The sequence below is a fragment of the Balaenoptera ricei genome, chromosome 19, assembly GCF_028023285.1.
Source record: "Balaenoptera ricei isolate mBalRic1 chromosome 19, mBalRic1.hap2, whole genome shotgun sequence".
Classification (NCBI taxonomy): Eukaryota; Metazoa; Chordata; class Mammalia; order Artiodactyla; family Balaenopteridae; genus Balaenoptera; species Balaenoptera ricei.
This window is the reverse complement of record NC_082657.1, coordinates 35,024,313-35,049,300: the sequence shown is the minus strand read 5'-3', so window position 1 is coordinate 35,049,300 and position 24,988 is coordinate 35,024,313. Positions and strand designations below refer to the sequence as shown.

Sequence of the window (24,988 nt, the reverse complement as noted above, 5' to 3'; positions counted from 1 at the left end):
CCAAAGTACGAAACATGTTTTAGTCATGACTGTATTGGTTGTAAGTGACAGAAACCCAAATCAGATTAGCTTATGCAAAAATAAGAGGGAGTTGTTTGACTCACATCACTCAGAAGTGTAGGGATAGGGTTAGCTTCAGGAATAGCTGGATCCAGTGGCTCAGATGGTGTCTCTGGGACTTGATTCTGCACTCTGTCACTCAGCTATGTAGATGAAGCTTGGTTTGTCTGGGGCTGCTGCAGTGTGAGATGTCAGAGGTGCCACATGCAGCCTCATTCCTGCTTTCCAAATCCTGGCCTGGCCTCCTCCAGGGCTCAAACCTGGGCTGTCACAAGAAACCAGAAACCAGACTCCCCTGGGCTGCCTCTCCAACCCCTAACCAAACACCTCCTTTCCTTGCCCCATACTCCTTGGGCTGATATTATAGGAGATGTTTTGATGCTCACTTTGTGTGGGAAATCTCTGGGTTCTCTGGGAACCTAGATATAGGGATCCCAGCAGAAGAAGCAGTCCTGCCTGTCAGCATCCCCCTGGTGGGCACAAGCACGGCCTCGAATGCCACTGTCACACTTACCAGCTGCGTGACCTCGGGTAACTGGGTTAACCTCTTTGAGCCTCAGTTTCCTCTATCTGTCAAGAGAAGATAAAATTATCTCCTAGGTTTGTTTTGAAGATTAGACGAGATGGTGCATGTAAAGCACTTAACACAAAGACTAAACCCTCAAACATTAGCGGCTGTTATGATTCTGCTTCTTTTGTACCACCAGCGAAGGAAATTCTTTTTGGGGATTTTGACTTTAGAATGAAGATATTATCACTAACAGCTACTATATATTATATACTTACTATACAATAGGCACTTTACATTTATTCCTCACAGCAGTTCCTTGCGGCTGAGGAAACCAAGGCCCGAGGGGTTAAATCCTTTGCCAGGAACACACAGCTCACCAGTGATGGAGCTGGCGACCCCGTCTTTCTGACTCCTAAGCTCTGACCACTCTCTGGAATGAGATGGGAAATAGAAAATAAAGGGGCCGTAAGTGATACTTTTAAGGATATATGATTGAAATCAGTGCTGGGGCGAGGGGGTGGGGAGCAGAGAAGAATGGGGCATGAAAGAAATACGGAAGGGCTTACACTAAAAAAATCCAGCCTTTTTCTCTGAACGGTAGAATTATGAATATTTATTTATTTTTGGTGGTGTTCTGTATGGTGCAACTTTTCTATGGTTGAGTACTTACTACTTTGTAGTCAGAGGGAAGGGAAGATGTAAAATTCTACCCAGAAGCGGGAAGCCCCATTTTAAGCTAATATAAGCCAGTTTGAACAAGTTATGCAACCAATAATCATGATTTGAGCAATTTTTGGCCAAACTGCATCATTTTTGTAAACCCCAAGTGAAGCTTCTCTATCTTGGGCCACCCCAGGCACCAGTGAGACCTTCCAGGCAGTATTCTGCCTAGTCCAGTCTGAGGCCTGAGGGGTGGCAGAAAGGACTGTGTACTCAGAGACCCGGGTGCTGCTCCTGCATCTGGCTCTCACACTGCCTGCTGACAGCCATTAGGCCAGTTACTCAATCTCGCTCAATCTCCTTTTCTACAGATGGGTATAATAACATCCTACCCTCCCTACCTTGTTAGGTGGTGTAAAGAATTAATACTAACAGGTGTGAAAAATGATAGTCCCATCCCCTAGTGGAAGGAAATCCTGTAGGCAGCTGAGGGTCTAGAGAGTATTCCCGGGAGAGTGGCAAGGCCTGCTGGTCCAGAGCGAAGCATGAGAAACTCATTGCACTGGCTTCTTGGGAGAGTGTGTCATGGGGACCAGTAAATCCAGGCTGCACCTCTCAGGTCACCCAGAGGTCACCCTCTGAGGGGAGTCTGGTCTTGGAGACTTTTTTAGTGATGGTTCTAGAGTTTACAATATGTATCTTAACTTATCATGCTTTACTTTCAAGTAATATTATGCTACTTCATGTATAATACAAGAATTTTTCAACAGTATATTTCCATTTTACCCCTCCCATCCTTTGTGCTATTATATAAATTTTACTTCTATGTAATAAATTTTCAGCCTTTTTGCTCTCTTTGCTTCAGTTTGGATGGTTTCTATATCTGTGTCTTCAAGTTCACTAATCTTCTGTGTGTCTAAATCTGCTGTTAATCCCCTACAGTGAAATTTTTATCTCGGATATTGTATTTTCCTCTCTAGATACTTCATTTTGTTCTTTTTTATCTTCCATTTCTTTACTCATTATACTCATGTTTTCCTTTAATTTCTTGAAAATATTTTAAATAGGTGTTTTTGAGGTCTTATTTGTTAATCCCATCATCTCTGTCACTTCTGGGTCTGCTTCTGTTGACTGATTTTTCTCCTGGTTATGGGTCATGCTTTCCTCCTCCTTTGCATATCCAGAAATTTTTTATTGGATGCTGGATATTATGGATATTATTAAGTGTCTGGATTTTGTTGTCCTCATTTAAAGAGTGTTAGATTTTATTTTGTCAGGCAGTTAAGTTACTTGTGGGTCAGTTTGGCTTTTTGAGGTCCATTTTTCAGTTTTGTCAGGGCAGGTCTAATGTAGCCTTTACTCTAGGGCTAGTTTAGCCCTACTACCATGGCCTGAGCCTTCTGGGGTTTCTGCCAGATGCCCTAGGTGTCAGCTCTCCACTCTGGTTAGTCGGAACTTGAGCATCTCCCAGCCTTGGGCCAGCTCTGGGAGGTGTTCACCTTATAAGCTCCCTGACACTTGTTTCTTGAGCTCGTAGAGTCTCACTCTATTCAGCCAAAGACTCAAGGAGACCCCTGTTCAGATATCTGGAGCTCTCTCTCTCTCTGCACTTTTCTCTCTGGTACTCTGCCCCTCAATTCCCAGTCCCCACAGCTTTCCTGAACTTTTATCTTTATCCCATCAGCTCAGTAGACCCCTGTGCTCTGCTTGGGTCCTCCCTCCCTGCACTGAGGTCTGGTAGACGCCTCCAGGCAGAAACCCAAGGCAATCTTAGGACTCACCACGCTTTGCTTCCTTTCTGTTCCGGATCACAGTCCTGTGCTGCCTGTTCTCCAGTGTCTGAAACCACTTGTTTAATGTATTTTGTCCAGTTTTCTGGCTGTTTACGGTGGAAACTAACAATTCCCTTTGAGATCCCCCTGGCGTTGTGCACCAATACCTCAGACTGGGTGTACACTCAAGAAACTTGTACAAAAACGGATTTAAGGCTAATAAAAGTCAGTGAAAAGGCAATAGGGTCATTTTGATCTGCTTCTTAGAGAAACTCAGGATAAAGACTCACAACCCAGCACCAAGTCACATTTTATAACAGGAATCATTACTGTCCATCAGCTGATGAATGGATAAGTAAAACATGGTATATCTGTACATGGAATCTAGTTTGGCAATAAAAAGAAAGGGAGTACTGATGCATGCTACAACATGGATGAACATGCCAAGTGAAAGAAACTAGTCACAAAAGATGACACCTTGTGTGATTGCATTTATGTGAAATGTCCAGAATAGGCAAATTTATAGAAACAGAAGGCAGATCAGATGAGTGGTTGCTTACTGCTGGGGCAGGGGATGGGGAGGGACTGCTAATGGGTACAGGATTTCTTTTGGAGAGGACAGAAATGGTCTAAAATTAGCCTGTGCTGGTCACTGCCCAACCTTGTGAATATACTAAGAAGTACTGAATCACACGCTTTCCATGGGTGGATTGTATGGTCTGTGAACTATATCTCAGTAAAACTGTTTATACAAAGAAAGAAAACTTGTTAGCAGTTTTCTCCTGTACTGAAGGACGTGAAGGGCTGGAGAGGGGCTGTGGAGGTGGAAATGGAGGTCTGAGCTACTATACAGGTGGATGTACGTGTTACAGGTCGTGTTCCGTCTTGGACTAAAAAACATGACCACAGGAGAGTTTGCACGGGGGATGACTAATGTTGGATGTTAGTCTTAAAACCCATTTGTCCTCTCTTAATTACCTCAACCATGAGAGGATTCTTGCAAAGTCTTGGCTTTCCCCCCTCTCTAGTTCTCTCTCCTCCCCAGACCCTTGTCGGCAGTGGGCGTTCACTGAGCGGCCGCCATCTGCAGGGAACAGGGACCTCAGGGCATGTCCAGCCTCAGCCCTGACCCCAGAGGAACCTGAGAACACAGGAGGGCAGGGAGTGTCGCATGGCCTCTGAGAACTGCAGTGTCGCCTTCGTGTCCTCCATGTCATGCATGTTCAGAGCCATCAGAATAAGGGTGACACAGCGGTCACATCCCAGCTGAGGATGGGGAATAGGCAACTCCTTCTGTTGGCTTTTCTCTTGTCAAAGAGGAAGGTTTTAAGTGAGTGCTCTTACCTTCATTAAAAGCAGTGTAAGTTTTCTGTGAAAGAAAAAATGTATTCTTCGTTTGCAGGCTTCTCGCAGGGGTCTTCAGCAGTATACTGCTAAGTGGATATTTAAGTTAAAACCCTGAGCTTTGCTTGAAAATACTAATGGCGAACATTTATCGAGTGCTTAGTGTGTGTTCTAAGTGCTTTCAAGTATTATCAACCCCTTGACTGATCTTTCTTTCACTGTACATAGGGAATGTAAAAAAGACTGCATTTCTTTTTTCCACTGTTCTGTTTTTCAGATTAATTTTCAGTAATTTAGGTCGATTTTTCCTTCAGATTTTGTGGTTTTATCACAGCAGCTCAGTAATTCAGCATCCGAGCTGGGCCCAGCCCTCAGCCAGCTAAGCCTGGAGGTTGGCTGGGGTGGGGCTTCACATGCCCGGCACGCTCGGTGCCAGGTGTGGACAGCGCACTCATCAGGCTTGCTGTGTGTGGTTTTGCTCTAGGATCATCCACGAAGATGGCTTCTCTGGAGAAGACGTGAAGCAGTACAAGCCCGTTGTCTACAGCAACACCATCCAGTCCCTGGCAGCCATCGTCCGGGCCATGGACACTTTGGGCATCGAATACGGTGACAAGGAGAGAAAGGTAGGCTGCTGCGCACACGCACACGGGGAGGAGAGGGCCGTCTGCGGTACCCGCTGCGTCCTCTTTATAAGGCGTGCAGGGGCACGACGAGACCGTGCTGTGTCACCGGCCAGTGTACCAGTCGACCTGGCCAATACAGTCAAACAGGGGCTCTGGTGACGAGCAGACCGCCACAGCACAATTGCCAAGGAGACAACAGCCACAGAATTCCAGGGTTTATTTTGCAGATGAGAAAGGGTTGGTGACTGCCCTAAACTGGGACTCTCACAACATTGTCGAAGTACATGCCCTTGGGCAATTAACTTGAACAGAAAAAATATTTCTTAGACAAAACAAGCCCCACCTGGCCACCGTCTTCCCTCCTTAGGAGAGCTTTCCTTACCTTGTTGGGGGTGGGGCAACCACTTGAATTCACTCTCTTCCCTCCTTTGCCCCATGGGTTGTGTTTTCTGCCCCTCCGAGGTGAGTCTGAGGACCGAAGAGGCTCTCCTTCCTGTAGGAGGTCGACATCCTAGAACAGGGACGGTTTTTCAGTTGAGTTTCCAGGCATCTGATAAGTGGTGAATGGAATAAGTTGTAAAAGCCTCTTTGCAAACATTTGCGTTAACTGTAAGACTGAACCTTACACAGCTATACTGGCAAAGCCAAATAAAAGCGGGGAGGAGGGAGGAAGGGAGGGAGGGAAAACAGCCTCAGATAAGTCTATCTAAAAGAGACTCTTCATCTCCTGGTGGGACCCTGAAACCCAGCGATCCTCTTCCTGTGACCTGGAGCATGAGGAGGGGAGCAGGTGGAGGCCTCCGAGCGCCTGGGCCCCTCCTTGGAGCCTCTGGACGGAGAGCATTAATCTCCGATTACTGCGTGGTTTGGTTATACATCACATATATATCCTGTCTTGGCTAAAAAATCACCTCCCTCACAGAGGAAAACTATCCTCACCTTCTCTGGGTCTGATAAATCATCTGTGACAGATAGCTTTAAATGTAAAATTCAATATTTTATGCACAAAATCCTAATTCCATGTGACAGAGTCATCCCAGCTCAGGCATTGCCTCCTCCAGGAAGATGGGAACTGGGTGACTGAAAGCGTGTCCAAGACCAGCCTGGGGTGGGGAAGCCGGGTGCTGCCCGTCTGCAAGGCTGAGTCTTGAGTCTGGAAGCTGGCTCTGCAGAGGAAGTACTTCTCCCCAGGGACCAGCTTTGGTTTTGGTCATAGAGCCAGGGCCTGCAGAACCAGGGGCACTGAGTTCTTCAGTCTTGTTTCCACTAAGTATTCACTGAGAGTACAATATACCAGGCCTTGCTGGGGATACAGGAACGAGCACAGTAGGAGTGGAGCTGGAGAAACCAGTGAGCAGAGAGCAACTCAGATCATCAGAAGTAGCCAAGACAGGTTACTAGTAGCCAAACAAGTTACAGGGCTTCATTCATTTGTAATGATAATGGCCACAGTGGTTATACAAATAGCTCTCTTGTATTGAACACCTACTAGCTGCCAGGCACTGTGCTAAGCACCTTACAAGTATTAACTCACTTTAGTCAACTCAGGCATTAAAGCCCAGAGCAGGAAATGCCTGGTATGATCTTCAGACATGGGGCAGGCCACAGGCCTTTGGTCTTTCTGTCTGCCTTTTGGCCAAAGAGAGAGCATGGAGCCTGAATCTCAATTAACCAGACGACAGGCCCAGTGCAAAAGCTCATGTGTCCACAGCACACACCTTACACAAACACACACGCACGCAGGCACACACAACCACAGCCTGCGAGATCTTCCAGGAGTATGTGTGTTCACCGCCACGCCCACCTCCCAACCAGTCTTCTTTCCCCAAAACCTCCTGCCCTGATTATAACCCAGACAGTCAGTGTGACTTCAGAATGCTTTTCTTCAGTTTTGGAAAACGTTTGTTGTTCCTGGGGGGATTTTTTTTTTTTCCATTTTATTATCCTGAATAGAGAGATGATTGCTTGGGAATTGCTAGGAAGGTGATATATTAAGGACTATACTGTGGGACCCCTTGGCTTCTGTGGCTGTTTCTCTTCTGCGGGATTCCTGGTCTAGACAGCCCTCAAGTAGGAGGTCAGGAAAGGCTCCTCTGGGAAGGGAGACCAAGAGCAGAGTGGGGACTCCCTGGAGAGTCCACTGGACACAGAGAGGAGCTGGAGCCCAGTCCTCTTCCGGCAGGTGGCACCATGGCAAGACGCCTGACCGGTCTGCGGGGCAGCACGGGTTTGTCAGGCTTCTGGCTGGCAAAGGCCTCCAGGCCCTGGGGCACCTCCTCCTGTGTTATTTCACCTTAGGCTAAAGTGAGCCAGGCAGCTGGAGAAGGTGTTTCCTGGGAGTGGGCTGCTCTGGATTTGCTGTCTGGGCAGCGGGGTGCAAGGATCCCCCGCCTGCCTGTGTATCAGTTGTCAGGGGGTTGAGGTGGAAGGGGGCAGCCACTTCAGACTGGGTGGCCAGGGAAGGTTCCCCTGAACCTGGAAGGGATATTTGTGATGAAACTCGACTGTAAGAAGGCGCCAGCCATGGGAGGAGGAGGAGGGACAGAGGCTCTAAGCAGACACTGCCAGGGCCCTGAGTGAGAAGTGAGCCTGGCAAGGTGGGAATGAGAAGCTCTGTTCAGCCTGAACTGCGCCCGGGGGCAGAGGTGGGCCCTGGGGTGTTGGACGCCCTCTAGTCAGGTCTGCCTGCAGCTGGCCAGTTGTTGGTGCCCAGATGCCCCGACCCCAAGGCTGGGTCTCCAAACTCTTTCCTCTCTCGGGTTCCCAGGGGCTGCCCACCTTGGGGATCTGCTCTTTGGATGCTGGGAGAACCGTCCTATGCAGAGCCGACCCAGATTGGTGTTTTGGTGTGTAAAGAAAAGACCTCCTTCTCTCTCTTGGCTTCCACACGTCCGCCATCCTCCCCCCACCCATGATGGCGTATCTGGAGGAAAACAGCCCCACACCCAGCACCTGCTTGGGCCAACCAGCTTTATACTCTCCATACAGAGAAGCATCTAGGAGCTTCCTTGCCATACCTCATTAGAACAACGTCCTTGACTTCTCCTGGCAGCTGGCTTGCCCCCTGCCCTGGCCCCCAGTGGAGGGAGGACTGACTCGTTTCTCCTGCAGCCTCTCTGGGGTGTGGACTCACCTGAGGCCATATGACAGTGCATGAGCCCAAGCCTGAAAGAGCCTCTTTGTTGGGCAAACAGCAGGGATCTCCTTACACACCCCATGCCCCAGCCCCCCCAGACCACAGATTGCTCCCCAAAGATAACACGCACTCCCACACCTCCAGGCCTCGGCTCAGACCACAGCCTCTGCCTCTTGTGCCTTCTCCCCTCTCTTCCCCCTGGAGCTCTTCCTGCTCAGCAAGGACCAGCTGAGCTCCCGCCTTTGCATGAAGGCTTCCTCTCCTTCCCCTGACAGCTCAGCTCACCTCAGCTCAGTGCTTTCTCTGTTGAGCATGTATCTCGTGCAGTGTGTCGCTCTTTCCTTAGAGCAGTGACCCTTGTGCTTTAGGGTGATCAAAACCCGTTTGAGCAGCTAATGAAAGCCATGAGCCTTCTCTCCAGAACCATGCACTCACTCAAATGTCCAGGAAATTTTTCATATGATTTCAGGGGGCTCTGGAACTCATAAAGCCCACCAGTGGCGCCTGGAATAAGAACTTCATTATGTCTAAGGTCTTTCTGCTCGAGGCCTGTGTCATTCATCCTTGGGTCACCTCCCCACCCCAACAACCAGCACAGTGCTCAGCACATAGTAGGCCCACCCAAAAAAATCACTTGAGTAGAATGACATTTCTAACTTTCTCGGTACTCAGGGAAAAAAGGCAAAGAACCTGTAATGTTATCAGTACTGAACAGATGTTGACTGAGTACCTACTATATATTTAGTTTGTGCTAAGCTCTGGAGAAAGATTCAGAGGAATGTGGGATGGGGCCTTGAAGGGGCTGGTCATCTTCTTGGGAGGACAGGGCTCATAGGCTCATTCCGTGAAGTGGTCAGGGAAAGCTCCTTAGAGGAAGTGAGGCTGGAACTGTCCGTGAAGCAGAGGTACGGCTTCACAGGCACAGATGTAGGTGAGGAAAGGGACTTTAAGCAGAGAAGAGCATGAATAAAGGCCATGGGTTGGTGGTGACCAGAGGAGATTTGACTGACAGAGGAGGCCAGTGGCCAGGACAGAGGATTAGGGTATGGGAAGGTGTGGGAAAGTTAGAAGATACAGTTAGGTCCAGATTGGATAGGCCTTGGAAAGTATGCCAAGGGGTTTGGGTTTTATCCTGTTGGCAGTAGGCAGCCATTGATAAAGTTTGAGCTGGGGAAGGATGGGATGAAAGCGAGTTTTAGGAGATTATCATGATGGCATGTGCATGGTGGGCTAGTGGTGGGAGAGACTGAAGGTGGGGAGGCAGGTTGGGAGCTACAGTAAGGGTCTCGATGGGAGCTGGAAAGGAAGGGCAGCAAAGTGATGTGTGGTGATGAAAGAAAGGGACCTGGTAGTTACTTGGCTACTGGGGCAAAAGTGTAAGGATCGGGAAACTGGGACTCCAGTGTTACTGGCCTGGATGACTGGGAACAAGGTGACACCTCTGGCAGAAAGTCAGGAGACAGGCTGGGCTGGGCCAAGTATGGTCTCAACCTCATGGGCTCCAGGTGGAATCGCAAGTAGATGGACTCAGAGAACTGCAGCTCCAAGAATTGAAGGTGATGATAATAGTTGCTTTCAATTTTTATGTTCTAGGACTCGCATTAAACCATTTATAGTAATTAAAATTTTTAATCCTGACAGCTACCTGTGCAGTGGGTGCTATTGTTATCCCCATTTTACAAGTAAAGAAAAAAAAAAATGAGGCACAGAGAGGCAAAGTGACTTACCCAAGGACATTCAGCACAAAATATATACGTATATAATACAGATTTGTAACCCCAAGGAAGCTATAATTCATGTGGCTCAGGTCCAGAGCAGAGTCCCATTTAAATAGGCACAGTACAACCAGGCAAAATAAATCTTCAGAATCCCATTCTTTCTTCTGAGTCTTTCCAAAAATATGAAAAGGGACTCAAAGGGCAACTCCCACTGCTTTTCTCACAAGTCATTTTCTGTCTTCCTCTTGTCTGTCCCAACCCCACTCTCTTTAGCTGCTTTCTCCCTAAGTTCCCCAGAGACCACCTCTCTACCGCCAGCCTGCCAGGCTTTTTCCCTCCTGTCCTCTTTCTCCTTCTTGCTATTCCGCCTTTTCCCTCCTGCTTTCTTCCTCCCTCTCCTGCTCTGTGCCTAGAAGGGGTTCCCTCTCCTCCTCTCCCTCTTTCCCTTTCTCCAACTGTTCCTCAGTTTCTCTTTCTTCTCCCTGTCTCTCTCTCCATCTCCGTCTCCCTCTTCCTTCCCTCCCTACTCACCCCCAGTTCATTATCATGTAAATTCTCTTAACTTTTTGAGTGGAGTCCCTCCCCCTCCTCCTTCCTGCGTCCTCGGTCCTCAACCCAGGGCCTGCATCTGCATCACAAAAGCAGAGGAACTTGTGTGGCAGAACTGACCTAAACTCAGACACTGGAAGGAAGTCTGGGAGAAACTGGACAATTACAGGCTTAGGAGGTTCACTTGGACCACGGTGGGAGATGGGGAAAGTCTGTGAACAATCCCATGTTATAAATTTTATCACACCCATGTGTATATAAAAATATACATAAAATTTATGTGCATATACATGTATACTTGTATATGTAAAGTACATTATAATGGGACAATAGCGAAGAGATAATGCTTTGAACTTGTATGAGGCTTTATTCAGTTGAAAATACTCTCATTTTCGTTTTTTTCATCGTTTGTGCATATACCTATTTCTCCCACTAAATTATAAACTCCCTGAGGACAGAATATAGATCTTATCCATCTAGTACAATGCCTGACACAAGAAGTATTGGATACTGCATTCAAATCCCAGCTCAATCACCAGCTATATGGCCCTGTGTAAATTATTTAACTTCCTTAACCCTCAGTGTTCCTGTATGTAAAACAGGCATAATTCTAATACCGTCCCCTTTCATCTGTTGTGAGATTAAATGAGGTAATGCATGTGAAGTGCTTAGGACAGTGCCTGACACGTACAGCACTTACTGGGCGGCCCGGGGTCAGTGACCCAAGCGGGACTAAAGATCAGTGCTGGTGCTGGAATTGCTGCCCAGCCTCTAATGTTCCACCAAGAGGTGTCATTAGAACACTCCCTCCTTAGAGATAATGGCACTATTTGGGGAGGCAGAATCAAATTTCATACTTAGATTCCAGAATGTCACTGGATCTCCTCTGGTAAAAGAAATCTTGACATTTAAGTCACACAGCGGAGCGCTGAACACTAACTTCTTTTTAATCAGGGGAACATGGTGGTGCCATCTCCACGGCGCAGTGCCATTCACCCTGTGGTTTACACGAATTCTGAAACAGACAAAAGCAAGGATGCTCTCTGTTCTGTGTCTGCCTGAGTTCCTGGGGTCTGGAGAAACCGCAGCGGTCCTCAGTGGTGGTTGTCAGATCTGATGGGGGCTGGGGAGGTGACAGATGAAGGCCCAAACCTGAGGCCAGGAAGAGGCTTCCTCTGGGCAGCAGCACGTACACTGCCGCACGCTAGGTACCGCGCCACTCCTCAGCTGTATCGGACCAGGCCTGGCCTGGCTCTGATCCCCTGCCCGCCCAGGTTAATAGAGCTTGAAACTCCTCCATTCAAGGCCATCTAAGTCTGCTGCTCCACTTTGCAGATGGTGGCAAAAAATAGACCCCACCTGGGCCCAACAGGAAAGAGACTTACTCAAGGGATGACGTGGCAGGCCCAGGACTAGAACTTCAGGTTTTCTGAATCACTGTTCACTTCTCTTTCCATCTCAGCAGTCTGCCCCAAATCACTCAGCCAACTTGGGGCCTCGTTTTCTTTCGTTTGGTTGGTTAGTCACTCATCCCGCAGATACTTCGTGAGCAGTCACATCCCTGGCAGACAGTGCACAGGGAGGTGGGTTTACATGCAAAAATGAAAAGATGAGGGATCCCATCCTTTGATTTCCAAGGCCTCCCCAGCTCCACAGGGCTCAGTGCAGCCAGGTCGGCTTGCTCCCTGTGGTCGAAGGCTGGATCGGGCCCCAGGCTCTGGGTTTGGGGCAGGTATCTTTATTTTAAGCCCTGCCATAAGGCGTTCCAGACCTGGCTGCTAGTACCTTGGCCCAGGTTGGCGGCACAAGTGGCTCTTCCTGGCCTTACTCCAAAAGGAAGAACCAACTCAAAGGAACAGCAGGTTTCAAGGTGGGAAAGGAAGAGGAGGGATTAAAATTTCAGGTTTTTGAGATGTCCCTCCAGTTCCTCTCCTCCTTAGAGTATTCTTGGGTTTCCTCAGCTGCAATTGGTTGCCCCCTCCTCTGAACGCTTGTCATTTTGGAGCTCCAGCCCCAGCTCTCCCTGGCCCTCTGCCTCAGGATGCCTCCCCTCTGCAGCTAGACAGTGAGTCTGGAGGGCCAGGACGGTCTTGCCCACCTGAGCGTTCACCCGTCCATTCGTTCACGTTGGTGTTCCTGCAGTGGTGGGCAAGACCCAGTTCCTGTCCCCAGGGCGCAGGCAAGGAGGGCAGATGCTTCAGTAGACAGTGTTTTTTATTCTCGTGAAAGTGCATTGATAATGACATACCTCACTGGGTTGTCTTGAGGATTAAATGACTAATAGGTACAAGCTCTTAGAGCAGGGCCCGGCACATAGTAGGTACTCAGGAAAGCTTAGCCGTTATTAGCATCATGTGCCTTGAAGCAGAGTGACAACTACTCTAGTTTTCAAAGGTTGATTAGGCGTTACAGATGAACAATGGTAGGAGGGAAGCAGGCCCCCCTGGCTGAGGGCAGCCTGAGCTGAGTAAAGGTGAGTGCCGGGGTCTGAGCGCTCGTAGGAGGAGCCCTGCCTTTGCTTGGGTTCCGTCCTTCTGTCAACTGCCCACCCTAGAGAATCCGGAAAGCCGCAGCAGGCTTGGACTTCTTGCATGATTGGCATTTAATGAAGAGGTGCTGATGAGGGGAAGATGGAGCGTTCTCCTCCACTGAGTTTTGGAGTTTACTGAGGGCTAAATAGAAAACCATTTTTCTGAATCTTGATAAAATGCTGAGCCATTCCCTGCCTTAGTAAGTCAAGTGTTGAGAACGCACGAGGGTGTTTCCTTGTTGATGGAGGGTCACACGGGGCCTCAAGGTCCTCTCCGTGGACTTCAGGGGTTGTGGTCCAGGCCCAAAGATGAAGGACATTCCAGTAGGAGGCTGGGCCTAGTATGCTTCCCCAGGACATTCTGAAGAAGTTACCTTTGGGACTAAATTGTTGGAAAAACAGTTCACCTAGGAGAAAGCCCACGTTCCTTCCTGCCTTGAGGCCTTTGATCCACAGGCACCAGGCCAAGCATGGACACGCTCCATGGCCTTGTTCCTCGAGAAGCAGGGTGTGGGCTGCCATTACAGTTACGGAAGGATTATGGAGGTATTCCCTGTGTTGGGTTTGGGGTAGTCACAGCCTTAGCTTTAAATGGTAAGCACTTTCACTTGGGCAAGTCACAAAGCTCCTCTGAGTCTCCCTGTGCAAGTTAGGATATATTTGGCTGCACGTAAAAACCACACGACCAACAGTGTCCTCGACAGTAGGGATAGCCTTTGTTTCCTGGACAGGGACTCCTGAGAGTCGGCAGCCCGGGGGCTGCTCTGCAGCTGTGCAGCATCAGGGCCTGGGTCAGCACCTCGGTGGCTCTCTGGGCGCTCATGGCTCCAGGATGGCAGGTGACACCCTCTCACAAGGACTCCAGAGGCAGGAGGAAGAAGCAGGGCAGCCTGACTTCTTACCCGACATCGGCCTAGCAGCAAGAGATCCGAGGAAAGCAAAAATGTGGGGGTTTTGGCCACTCTAGTAGGACACAGAGGCAAGAGACAAGGGGCTGGGGGACAGCACCAGTCACCACCTGCCACCCTGCCTGTGGACTGTCATGGGAATTAGTAAGAACATGAAAGCAGATGTACTGAGTCAATGGGAAGCCCAGTCCAGCAGCCAGGAATGGGGGAGGTACTCTGGTGGATGGGTGCTCCTCCAGGCTGGGGCAGAGATGGGTCCTCGTTTCTTCTCCGGTTTTTGCCTTTGTTTTCCCACTGTCTTAGTCTTTTCTGGCCAATATAACAGAAATACCATAGACTGAGTGGATTAAACAACAGAAACTTATTTCTCACAGTTCTGGACGCTGGGAAGTCCAAGATCAAGGTGCCAGCAGATTAGATGTCTGGTGAGGGCCGCTTCCTAGTTCATGGACAGCCGTCTTCTCACTGTGTCCTCTCACGACGGAAGGAATGGGGTTGATCTCTGGAGTCTCTTATAAAAGCACTAATCCCCTAATCCCTATCCCAATATCATGACGTTGGGGATTAGGTTTCTATATATGATGTTTGAGAGGACATAGACGTTCAGTCTACAGCACCCACATAGGCTCAGAAGCTAGAATGTTGTCCCGAGGGGCACCGGAGACAAGAAAATGGTTGGTGGCAGGTAAGTCTCCTGGCAGCACAAAGCTATGGCAGAGTCTCTGGGAAGAACGTCCGTGCAGATGAGCCTGGGACAGGGCTCCCCGAGGAGAGCACAGGCAGACCACCACCCGCCCGCCCTGGCACCCGCAGCAGCTCCAGCACCCCAGCTTCTCTGGGTTCGTTGGTGACTGCCGCACCTGGCCTCCGCCTAGCCCCTCCTGCCCGCCCTTCCCCTGAGAGCCTAGTGGAGTGGGTGTTCGAGCCTGGGCCTCTGCCAGCCTCTGCACATTCACTGCCTGTAGAAAGAGGTGTGGAATATTTAAAAAGAAAGAAAAGGAAACCTAAAGACTCCAACGAACAGTAAATGAAAACCACAGGCAATGATGCCTTGCACTTGTGTCCCCTCCCGCTCTCTCTCCCTCTCTCCCCCGCTACCCCTTCACAGTAGCTTACACACCCGTCATCTCTGTCTCTCCCTGTAAACCCTCCATCGCCCAGCTCTAATGGTGAGAAAATGTTACAACTGTGCAAGTATTCCCGAGCATCAGGATGAGGGGGGGGGCCCACTAGTTGCCTTTCCCTTGGGTATATGGGGGGCCCCACATTACAGCCCTCATTCTCCACCCCCGCCTCCCCGAATCTCTGCATGGCTACTCCACAGGGCGAACCCACAGCCTCCTTTGGAGAGGGAACATTGTGGGTACATCCTTTGGGCTCAAAGGTTTCTTTAAGGTGGCAAACGAGCCGCTAAGGAGACCTCCCAGCCTTAGAAGATGTAGAGAACAGCTAAGAGAGGCCTGCCTGGCCAACGCTCATTTGTTTTTTAAATTAATTTATTTATTTATATTTTTGGCTGCATTGGGTCTTCGTTGCTGCGCACGGGCTTTCTCTAGTTGTGGCGAACAGGGGCTACTGTTCACTGCAGTACGTGGGCTTCTCTTGTTGCAGAGCACGGGCTCTATGCACATGGGCTTCAGTAGTTGTGGCACGGGGGCTCAGTAGTTGTGGCTCGTGGGCTTAGTTGCTCCACCGCATCTGGGATCTTCCTGGACCAGGGATCAAACTCCTGTCCCCTGCATTGGCAGATTCTTTTTTTTTTTTTTTTTTGCTACGTTGGGTCTTCGTTGCTGCGCGTGGGCTTTCTCTAGTTGTGGCATGGGGGATCTTCCCAGACCAGGGCTCGAACCTGTGTCGCCTGCATTGGCAGGTGGATTCTTAACCACTGCACCATCAGGGAAGTCCCAACACCCATTTTTTGAGGCTCCTGGCATTTGAAAAATGAAGAATTCTTAAAACAAGGTCACTAAATTGTGGTATATTTTAAATGTGTGTGCTTAACAAATTAATACTTTGGACCCACCATGAATGCAATGCAATATAATTGTGCTACCCAGAACATAGTTACCGGATTTATAAAAATGTTAGTACACAGCACGTGTTGGCTGTGCAGTCCTGTAGGGGGACACAGATTAAAGCTTTCTGGTGAGCACAGTCACCATTCACCCCAGAGGTCTCTCCCTGACTGTATCTATTACCTTATTTGGTCCGAACCCCACACTTGAGCCCTTTGTGAATGTCAGATCCTTTCCCGGGGACCCAGTGTACTGCAGAGAAGCTTGGGGGCCAAGAGGTGGACTTTGGCCCATTGAGGGGTGTCAGGGTTGGGAAAGGGGTTAGGTGTGCCAAGGCAGTGGCACTGTGTGGGTGAGACTGTGAGTCACAGGCTGGGATGGTGGCCAAGGTGTGGTATCTGGGCCCCTCCCTAGCTCGGAGGCCCTGCTCTGCATGCTTGTGGGGTGGGGGGTATAGTACCACACACGTGGGTTGGGGGATGGCTTCCCTAGGAAAACCAGAGCCCATCTGCCCTTCCCATAGCCACACACATCCATCTTCTGCTTTACTCAGCTCCCTCTCCCCATCTTATTTATTTGCTCTGCTGCAACCTACAGTGGTCTCGCATCACTGCCGAAGACCCTCTCTGGATGTTAGGACACTTTTGGTTACAAAAGATAAGAGATACAATCAGACTGGCTTGTGAGAAAAAAAATCACCTGACTCAGGGATTAAGAAGTCCAGAGTGGGGAGTTCCCTGGTGGTCTAGTGGTTAGGATCTTGCGCTCTCACTGCCGTGGCCTGGGTTTAATCCCTGGTTGGAGAACTGAAACCCCACAAAGCCACGTGGCATGGCCAAAATTTAAAAAAAAAAAAAAATCCAGAGGTCCTGCTGCAGGTGAGGCTCAACTCAGCAGCTCTGATGATGGCCCTGGCTCCTCTTCATCTCTCCACTCTGTCCCCCTTGCAGCCTTCCCTTGACACTCCACAAAATCGCTTCTCGCCTTGCAAGAAAATGGCTACAGCAGTTATGTCACCACATCCTCCCACCCCACCTGACCTGTGAGCATCCCGGGATGTACAGAACACAAGATGTGCCCCTGCAGTCCCTTCCCTGAGAAGCCACTTAGGTCCTGGGAATCCCTCTTTCTCCTTGGCCCCAATTAGATCACACGCCCATCCCTGAAACAGTCACTGTGACCAAGGGGATGCAGTACTCTGATTGCCTGAGGGGTTCCTGGGACCAGAGTGAATTCCCCAGAGGAAAACCAGGAGCTCATAAAAAGGAAATGGAAGCAAAAGAAGCAAATGCTGGGGAGGCCACCATAGCCATCCTAAATCTCTTCTTGAGTTCAGCACTGCCAACTGTGCCTGATTCATATTGTATCAGCAGATGACCAGCCAGGCTCAAGCTAGCACAGCAGGATTATGAGATAACCCAGTTTGGCTGGAGCCAGAGCTGCTGTTCCCATGGTGGCCTCTCCCCCAGGATCCCAGGTGTAGGGCACGTGGACACACAGCCCCCAGCCCACCCCTCCCCTTTCCCATCTCGCCTTTCCACTGGGGCTCTGGCAGGGGTGATGGCAGAATTGGAGGTGAAGCTAGGCGGGGGATACGGACCCATGTTTGGGGATGTCTCCTGGGAAGACTTGGGTCTTTGCCAGCCTACCTGAGCCAGCAGGGACCTTAGCCATGTGCCAGTCAAGATTTCATTTTAGAGCTGGGCAAGTGCAGCTGCAAAGGGCTGTGCCCAAGAGAGGCAGCTCAACAGGGGTTAGAGCCAGGCTTTGGCGTCAGAGACACAACCTTGAATCCTCACCCTGCCTGTCACTAGCACTGGACTTCAGGGTGGTCATTTGGTTCACTCAGCCTCAGATTCCTCATCTGAAAACTGAAGGTGATAATAATATGACCTACTCACAGGGTTGTTATGGTTGAAGAATTAATGTGTGTTGAGGGCTAAGCATGGGGCCTGGCACCTAGTAAGTGCTCAGTAAACAGCTCTTGTTTGCATCTTCCTCTCACCCACACTTCACTGCCTGTCTGGTGGAGAGAGTGCCAGGACTAGAAGCCTGGCTGTGACAGTTGTTTCAAAACAGGGTGAAGAGCTAGTGTCAAGGCCTCTGAACTACCACAAGTCAAAGAGGTGGCCTCAGCCCCTCCCAAAAATCCCCTATCGGTTCTGGTTCCAGGCTGGGAAGCAGAGTGTGTGTCCTGGGCTCTGTCCCTCTTCCTGGCTTTGCAGGAGTGGAGCTGAGGAAGGCTACTCCTGAACCAGGGTCTGGCAAGGCCTGAGACAGAGGCCAAAAGAAGTAGAGCTAAGGAGAGCGAAAGCAGGATCCCAGAGAAAAGGAGAAAGGCAGACAGTGCTGGGTGACAGTCCCCCGGAAACACTTGAGATGGTTTCTTCATGAGTAGGAAGGGCGACCATATGTCCCAGTGTCAGTGGGGTGCCTGGCACAGAGCAAGTGTTCCTTAAAAGGCAGCTACTTTGTTCCTTTGTGTTAAGGCTGTCCCTGGCTCCATGAATGTCATTCCCGCTATAAACCCCTCCCGAGTCCCTGTGGCTGGAAGTGTCTTTTCCCTCTCCTGGGCACCTACAGCATCTCTCTTTCTTTCATTTGTTCACTCACTCGTTCATTTGAGAAACGTGTAGTGGCCTTCTGTGCACTAGCGGTGTGCCAGGCACTGGGTGCACAGGGGTGAGCAGAGACGAGCAGCAGTGCCGCCTCCACAGAGCTCAGTCTAGGGGAAGATGGGCACCCCTCAGTAGCTCCAGAGAGCTGTGAGCATCCCCGCAGCAGGCCTGGCCTGGGCTATGCTGATGACAAGGTGTCTGACAGAGAGCAGGAGGAGCTGGCATGGTGGGGCTGGTGGGAGCGGGAGAGAAGGTGGGTGGAACAGCCTGTGGAAGAGCATGTGCAAAGGCTCTGAAGTGGGGAGTCAGGGTCTGAAAGAAGGCCAGTGTGACCGGAGCTGAAAGGTCAAGTGGGGAGAGTGGCAAGAGATGAGGCTGAAGACGGAGGCAGGGGCCAGCCAGGTGAGGAGAGCTTCCAGGCCATGGAAGGAATTTTGGCTTTGTTCCTGGCTCAGCAGGAAGGCACCGAAGGTTTTAAGCAAGGCCAAGACTCGGCTGGCCTCTGAGAGGCTTGCTGTGGCTGCCGTGTGGTGAATGGATAGATGGGCGGCCAGAGAAGAGCCGAGAGGCTACTGCAGGCCCCGGGGGTGGAGAGGTAGTCTGCCCCGAGAGGGAGCGGGCCTCTTTCTGGGCCTGCCCACCGCCCACCTGACGTGGAACCCGGTGCAGCTGCCGCGTCCCCCACGGGACCACGAGCTCCTCTGGGTGTACTGCCCGCACAGGGCCTGCCAAACCCTGCAGAGTTCTGCGGGTGGGCCCACGGAGGTCCCCCCCCGACTCAACCGACGCAGACAGGGTACCCCAGGCCCTCAGTACCACAGCAGCCCTGGCCTCCCTGCTCTGGGAGTCCTCAGCGGGAACCTCCTCCAGCCTCCTCGACCTCCCCTCCAGCCCCTGACCTCAGCCCCTTCTGGATATTCTGACCTCTTCTCCCTCAACCCCCACCCCGGCCTCAGTCTCCTCATCTGTAAAATAGGGATGATTCTATACTTATGACAACAAACGCCACAGACGGGGAGTCCTTGCAAGGCAGCGTGCTCCTCCGGACGCAGCATGAACATGTTACTAGCTCTGACGTGCACAGACAGCCCCTTATGGCTCAGACAGCAAGCTCGCATCGCCCAGCACAAGTGCTGACAGTCGGCTTCTCTCCTTCCTCTCTCCCAAGTGAGCCCAGGAGCAGTTGACTGCCCTCGAGGAGCCGTGGATTAGGAGCATTTGCACAGCCAGACTCCCCTCCCCCAATATTTCTGGTCTGAGGTCCCGAGGGCACAGTCCTGAAATAGCTCACTGCCAAATTAGGTCCCGCTTTTCCAGCTCTGTGGGCGCCCGCCCCCTTCTTGCCCAGCCCTCTGTCTTCCTTCCTTTCTCCTTCCTGCCGCACTTCCCTGCCTGGTGCCAAGACCAGCTGGTTCCCCTGATGACAACTGGCCAAGGAGAGGAAGGCAGCTCTCCCGGCCCAGGGCGGCCCTGTGGGCCAAGCTTTTGCAGGCCAGGTTGCCTGCTGGGGGCCTGGGCTGGGCTGGGGGCTCCACCGCTGTTCTCAGGGTCTGCAGTTGTGCACCTGAGTGGTGCAGTACCTTGATTCCAGGATACCACCGTCTCTGGGATCACGTCCAAGAGTTCCCCTCTGCAGCAAGGAGCATGATGATAAGGTCTCAGCCTCTTGTATCTTCCTATATGGAACCACAGTGCACATCCTTGAAGTGAAGCTCTGTGTGTGGTGGGGCAAAGAGCACATGTTCAGGAGTCAGGCAGGCACAAGGTTAAAACTGGATCCTCCTTTTTTAGCTTTATGACCTCAGGCAGGTTCCTTAAGTACCCTGAAGCTCGGTTTCCTCCTCTGTAAAATGGAAATAATACCAGTGTATATCAGTCAGGATGCAGGCTTCCCTGCTGTAACAAAGACCCCCTAAATAACAGTGGCATAAATAAGATAGATATGCCTTTCTCTCCTGCCTGAGCAACCCAGATGTGACACCAGTCAGCCCCTTCTGTCCTGTTGCTCTGTCACACTCAGGGTCTCTGCTTCCGTTCCAGGCCCAGGATGCTGCCCTTGCTACCCCTTCTAGCCAGCAGCACGGGAGAAAGGGAAGGGGATTGGCTTGTAGAAGGCCTTGAGTGTCAGGTCAAGTGTAGATGCTCATGGCCTGGACTGGGGATGTCTAAGTTGGGGGAAGAACCCCTGACCAGCAGCGCTCCACAGAGACTGCGTGGTGGGCAGGGGAGTCGCGGTCCCCTCCCTGGAACTTGTTGCGTCATGTCAGTGTGCTTCAGATTTACTTTTTTTTTTTTTTTTTTTAGAAAGTACTTGAACTGCGTTTTTAAATTTTTTTAATTTATTTATTTTTATTTATTTATGGCTATGTTGGGTCTTCGTTTCTGTGCGAGGGCTTTCTCTAGCTGTGGCAAGTGGGGGCCACTCTTCATTGCGGTGTGCGGGCCTCTCACTATCGCGGCCTCTACTTCTTGCGGAGCACAGGCTCCAGACGCGCAGGCTCAGTAGTTGTGGCTCACGGGCCTAGTTGCTCCGCGGCATGTGGGATCTTCCCAGACCAGGGCTCGAACCCGCGTCCCCTGCATTAGCAGGCAGATTCTCAACCCCTGCGCCACCAGGGAAGCCCCAGATTTACTTCTTATCCAAGGCCCAGTGGGTCTCCCCTGGCCCAGGGCATCAGAATCTCAGACCCCCTCCCACCAGCCACTCAGGGGCAAGCCTCCCTGCAGGATGAGAGTCCCACCTTGCCCAGTGCTGTCCTCGTCCCTGGAGGCCCAAGCCCTGCCCCCTCCTCTTCCGACGATGCTTCCCTTCTTTGTGCGTCCACATCCCTTGCAGTCTGCAGCAGCCCTATTGGAGTTTAATCACAGCTTTCTTAGTGAGCACTTTGCTGTGAACGTACAATTTTGTGCCAGAGGAATCGTTGACACTCTTCTAGGCCGGGATTCCTCAGACATTAGTCCCTCGATGGATGGAGCAGCACCCTTTTTTCTTGTTGAGTACGTCTGGGCACACGGACTGTATCTCCTCTTGGGGAACCACAGTGTGCATTACCGTATCCAACGCACTCAGAGCCCTACAGAAAGGAAGCTTGTTGACGTGTGTGTCATCCAGAGTTTCCCAAACTTTTTTTTTTTTTTTTTTTTTTTGGAGTAATCCTATTAAGTTGTATAACCGTTATCTGGGACCTGCCGCTCTCGTCCAGGTCCTTCCTTTTACAGAAGTGGATGCTGAGGCACAGGGCAAGGAGAGGCTTGCACAAGATCATGCCGCAGGCCCAGCAGAGCTGGCACAAGAACCAGGTCTCCTGTTTTCTAGATGGAGGACTTTTTCCTCTTGGCTTCCTCTCTCCTGGCCCCGCAGGAGGCAAGAATCACACTCCCACATTCCAGTAACCGTTGGAGGTGTGCCTTCCCTGCTCCAGAGTCCCTGTCCCATGCCCCCCCTAAGCATCTGGTCTCCCTGAGCAGTCGGGAGGCAGGGCCACTGCCTTCTGCTTCCCTTGCTTTTACAGGTGGGGGCATCAGCTTGGGACTAAGGGTAAAGTACAGAGATTGGGTCAGTGACCTCTTTTTTTATTTTTTGCCACACATGAGTTAGCGTGGATTCTGGGTTATCCCTCTGAGACTTTCGCCCTGACTTGCACTCTGCACGCCTCCAGGAGTGCAGACAAGGGCAGCCCTGGGTGCTTCCGTGTGATCGGATCACACCCCGTGCCCTGCACTGTTCTGAGCGCTGTCCACACGTTAGCTCATTTGCTCTCTTCTCTTGTCCCTTTCAGGGCACCCTGTTTCTTGACAGGACCATGATTGATACATAGACTCCATTATTGCCCTCATACTACAGATGACAAAACCGAAGTTCAGAGAGAGAGAGGAAGTAATAAGCCCAAGGTCACACCACTGGGACTGGGTGCAAACCTAGGCAGTCTGACTCCAGACTTTTAACCAATCTAATGAGGGTGCTGGCCCATGACCTCCACCCTGACTTTCCCGCCTGGAAAATCACTGGGAGCCACAGCCTGGGACCAGGCCCTGAGCTGTGTGCCGGGTAGGTGAGTACCAGGAAACCAGGTACCTCGACTCTGAGGCCAGGCCAGGATCGCTAGCCTGCTGGCAGATGAGGCCAATAAAGGCCTCGTCTGCTCTGGCGAGGCTGATTCTGCCCCCTTGGCCGGCTCCTGGGGCCTTGCCAGCCACAGGGGTGAGGGAGTGGAAAGACTGCTCCAGGTGTCACCATACGGAGCGTGCCAGGAAGCAAGCCCCGAGCACAGCCTTGGGCTCCAACTCTTAGACATTTCAAAGCTGGGCAGGGAGAGGAGAGTCAGGTCTAGCCTCTGTGAGGAGGCAGTTTCCTCCTGGGAGAACTTGGGGAGGTGGGAAGATGCAGCCCCCCCAGCCCTTCTCTTACCAGCCACCCAGCCAGATGGGGAGAACAGCCAGCGTGGGGACCGGTCTTCCCTCACTGTGACTCTCTGGCACCTGGAGGGGCGGGAGCCCAGTGTGCCTGGGGCCCCCAGGAACTCAGCAGGGAGGGGCTGGGGTCTTTGTTAGATGAGGGTCCATCTTGAACTGGAGGCGTGCCAGGCCTCAGCTCACCACAGAAGAACACTGATCCTTCACAGAAAAGCTGGGCTCCAGGCCCTGCCCCAGCTTACTCTGTGACCTCAGACAAGTCTCTTGTCCTACAGGGTCCTACAGAAGAACCGGCTGGCCTCTAGATCTCCCCTCCACCCCACCCCCTATCTCAGTTCTGTAACTTCTAAAACGTTCTATAAATTCTCCTGGCAAAACTTAAATGCTAAGCTCGGGTGATTGCCAAGCACAAGGGTCTTCCCTTGAATCCAAAAGAGAAAGAATCCCCCGTGTTTCAAAGTCAGCGCAAGTTAAAGATGACTTCTCTCAGGGAGGGAGTTGGTGTAAGGTGGCCGGCAGACTGTTGTCAGCAGGGGACACAGCCCCCCATGGGCACCCAGGGTACGCAGCTTGGGGTTGGAGCCTGGGGCTGTAGATAGGGGCATCAGCCCAGCCTTGGGGGTGCTCCGGTGTGGACTGGCACATGCAGACCGCCGAGCCACAGGGATAAAGCCACAAAGGCAGAGAGACACTGTCCGGTGTTACCGTCACTGCATCTGTGTCAAGGGTAAACGTGTCGCAGGGCTGCAGGGGGAGATGAACCTGAATGGCCATGTGAAGCTGTCAGCTTCCCTCTGATCACTCTGGAAGGCTCCCTGGGTGGCAGGGCCGGGGAAGGTGGATTTCAGGAGCCGTTTACTTGACGCGAATGAGATGGCAGAGCAGACGGAGCAGGTTCAGGGTGGGGGCATGAGGCCAGGGATGCCTTTGGGCATCATCACAAACGTCGTGCACACATTTTCATTGACTGACCCGTGCCCTAAGCCCAGAGCATGTGGGCCAGCATCCCACAGCAGCGTCGGGGCACCTGGAGTGCCAAGCAGTGGGAACTGCTGCTCCTGAGTGGGTAAGCCCCAGGCAGTTGCAATGGTCGCCTCTCCTGCCCCCCCTATAGTCTGCTCCCCACAGCAACCCGCGTGAGCTCTTACAAGCGCATGTCTAACCCCCTGCTTAGAAGCCCTCAGCAGCACCCTCGGCCCTCAGGTAGAGCCCTGCCCGCCGCAGGTCTCTGCTCCTGCCACAGCATCTGCTTCTGATTCAGGGCTTTTGTGTGAGCCACGGCCTCTGCAGGAGGCATTCTCCACCCCTGTTCCCCCCCACAGAACTGGGCTCTATTGTCACCTCCTCTGCGAAGCCTCTCCCGCCCCCCAGACCAGGCCGGGCCTTTTGTCCTGACACTCTCAGATCCCTGGGAGCTTACTTCAGGGCCTTGTCATGTTTGTAACTGTATGTGTGTATGAATATTCCCTCAATGTCTGTACCCCTGATAGACCATAAGGGGAAGGGGCAGGGCCTATCTGACTCCAACTGGAATCAGTGCTGAGCGCCCAGCACAGCGCCTGACCCAGAGGGAAGGGGATGCTCAGTTAAACTCTGCTCCATGGCCACAGTGTGCCGAGTTGTCTGCTGGGGTCAGAATGTACATATCTCTGGCCCAGCCATCCAAAACTGAGAGCTCCCTCCTGCTACTGTCGCTGTTCAGGAAACAGCCACCGGCAGGCTCTGCCCTGCCCAACCTCTCAGCGCACAGGTCTGGCTACCTCTCTGGTGCTCGAGCCTCGAGAAGCAGCCACCATGGAGCCCGGCAGCGCTGTGGACGCCTCTGCACCATGAGGCCTGTGGGCCTGGCAGAGACAGGGGCTCAGACATCTCGCCAGGCTCTTTCCTTTTCCCCAGGCCTTGGCCTGAGAACAATCTGATGACAGTATGAATTCTGGGTTTCAGGCCCAGCTTTGTTTGTAGCTAGCTGTGTGATCCTTTGAAAACCCCAGAATACATGCTCGTACTGGATCTCTTGGCCAGCTGACTGTGTAGATGCTGAGGTCCAGGGGACCACAGCATCCTCAGATATGCAGGGAGATGGCTTCCCGTGGGTGTAGCAGAGAGAGTCACCAAAAGAACCAGCCAG

The 24,988-nt window shown here is 51.6% G+C and overlaps 1 protein-coding gene across 2 annotated transcripts in view; it reads left to right on the top strand.

Annotated features, from left to right (window-relative positions):
* LOC132353586 (guanine nucleotide-binding protein G(o) subunit alpha) overlaps positions 1-24,988 on the top strand; it is a 157,146-nt gene that overhangs the window by 79,691 nt on the left and 52,467 nt on the right. For both annotated transcript variants that reach the window (XM_059904890.1, XM_059904891.1), the window contains one exon: positions 4,832-4,973. In XM_059904890.1, coding sequence (XP_059760873.1) covers positions 4,832-4,973 — 142 coding nt within the window. The remainder of the gene's footprint in view (positions 1-4,831; positions 4,974-24,988) is intronic.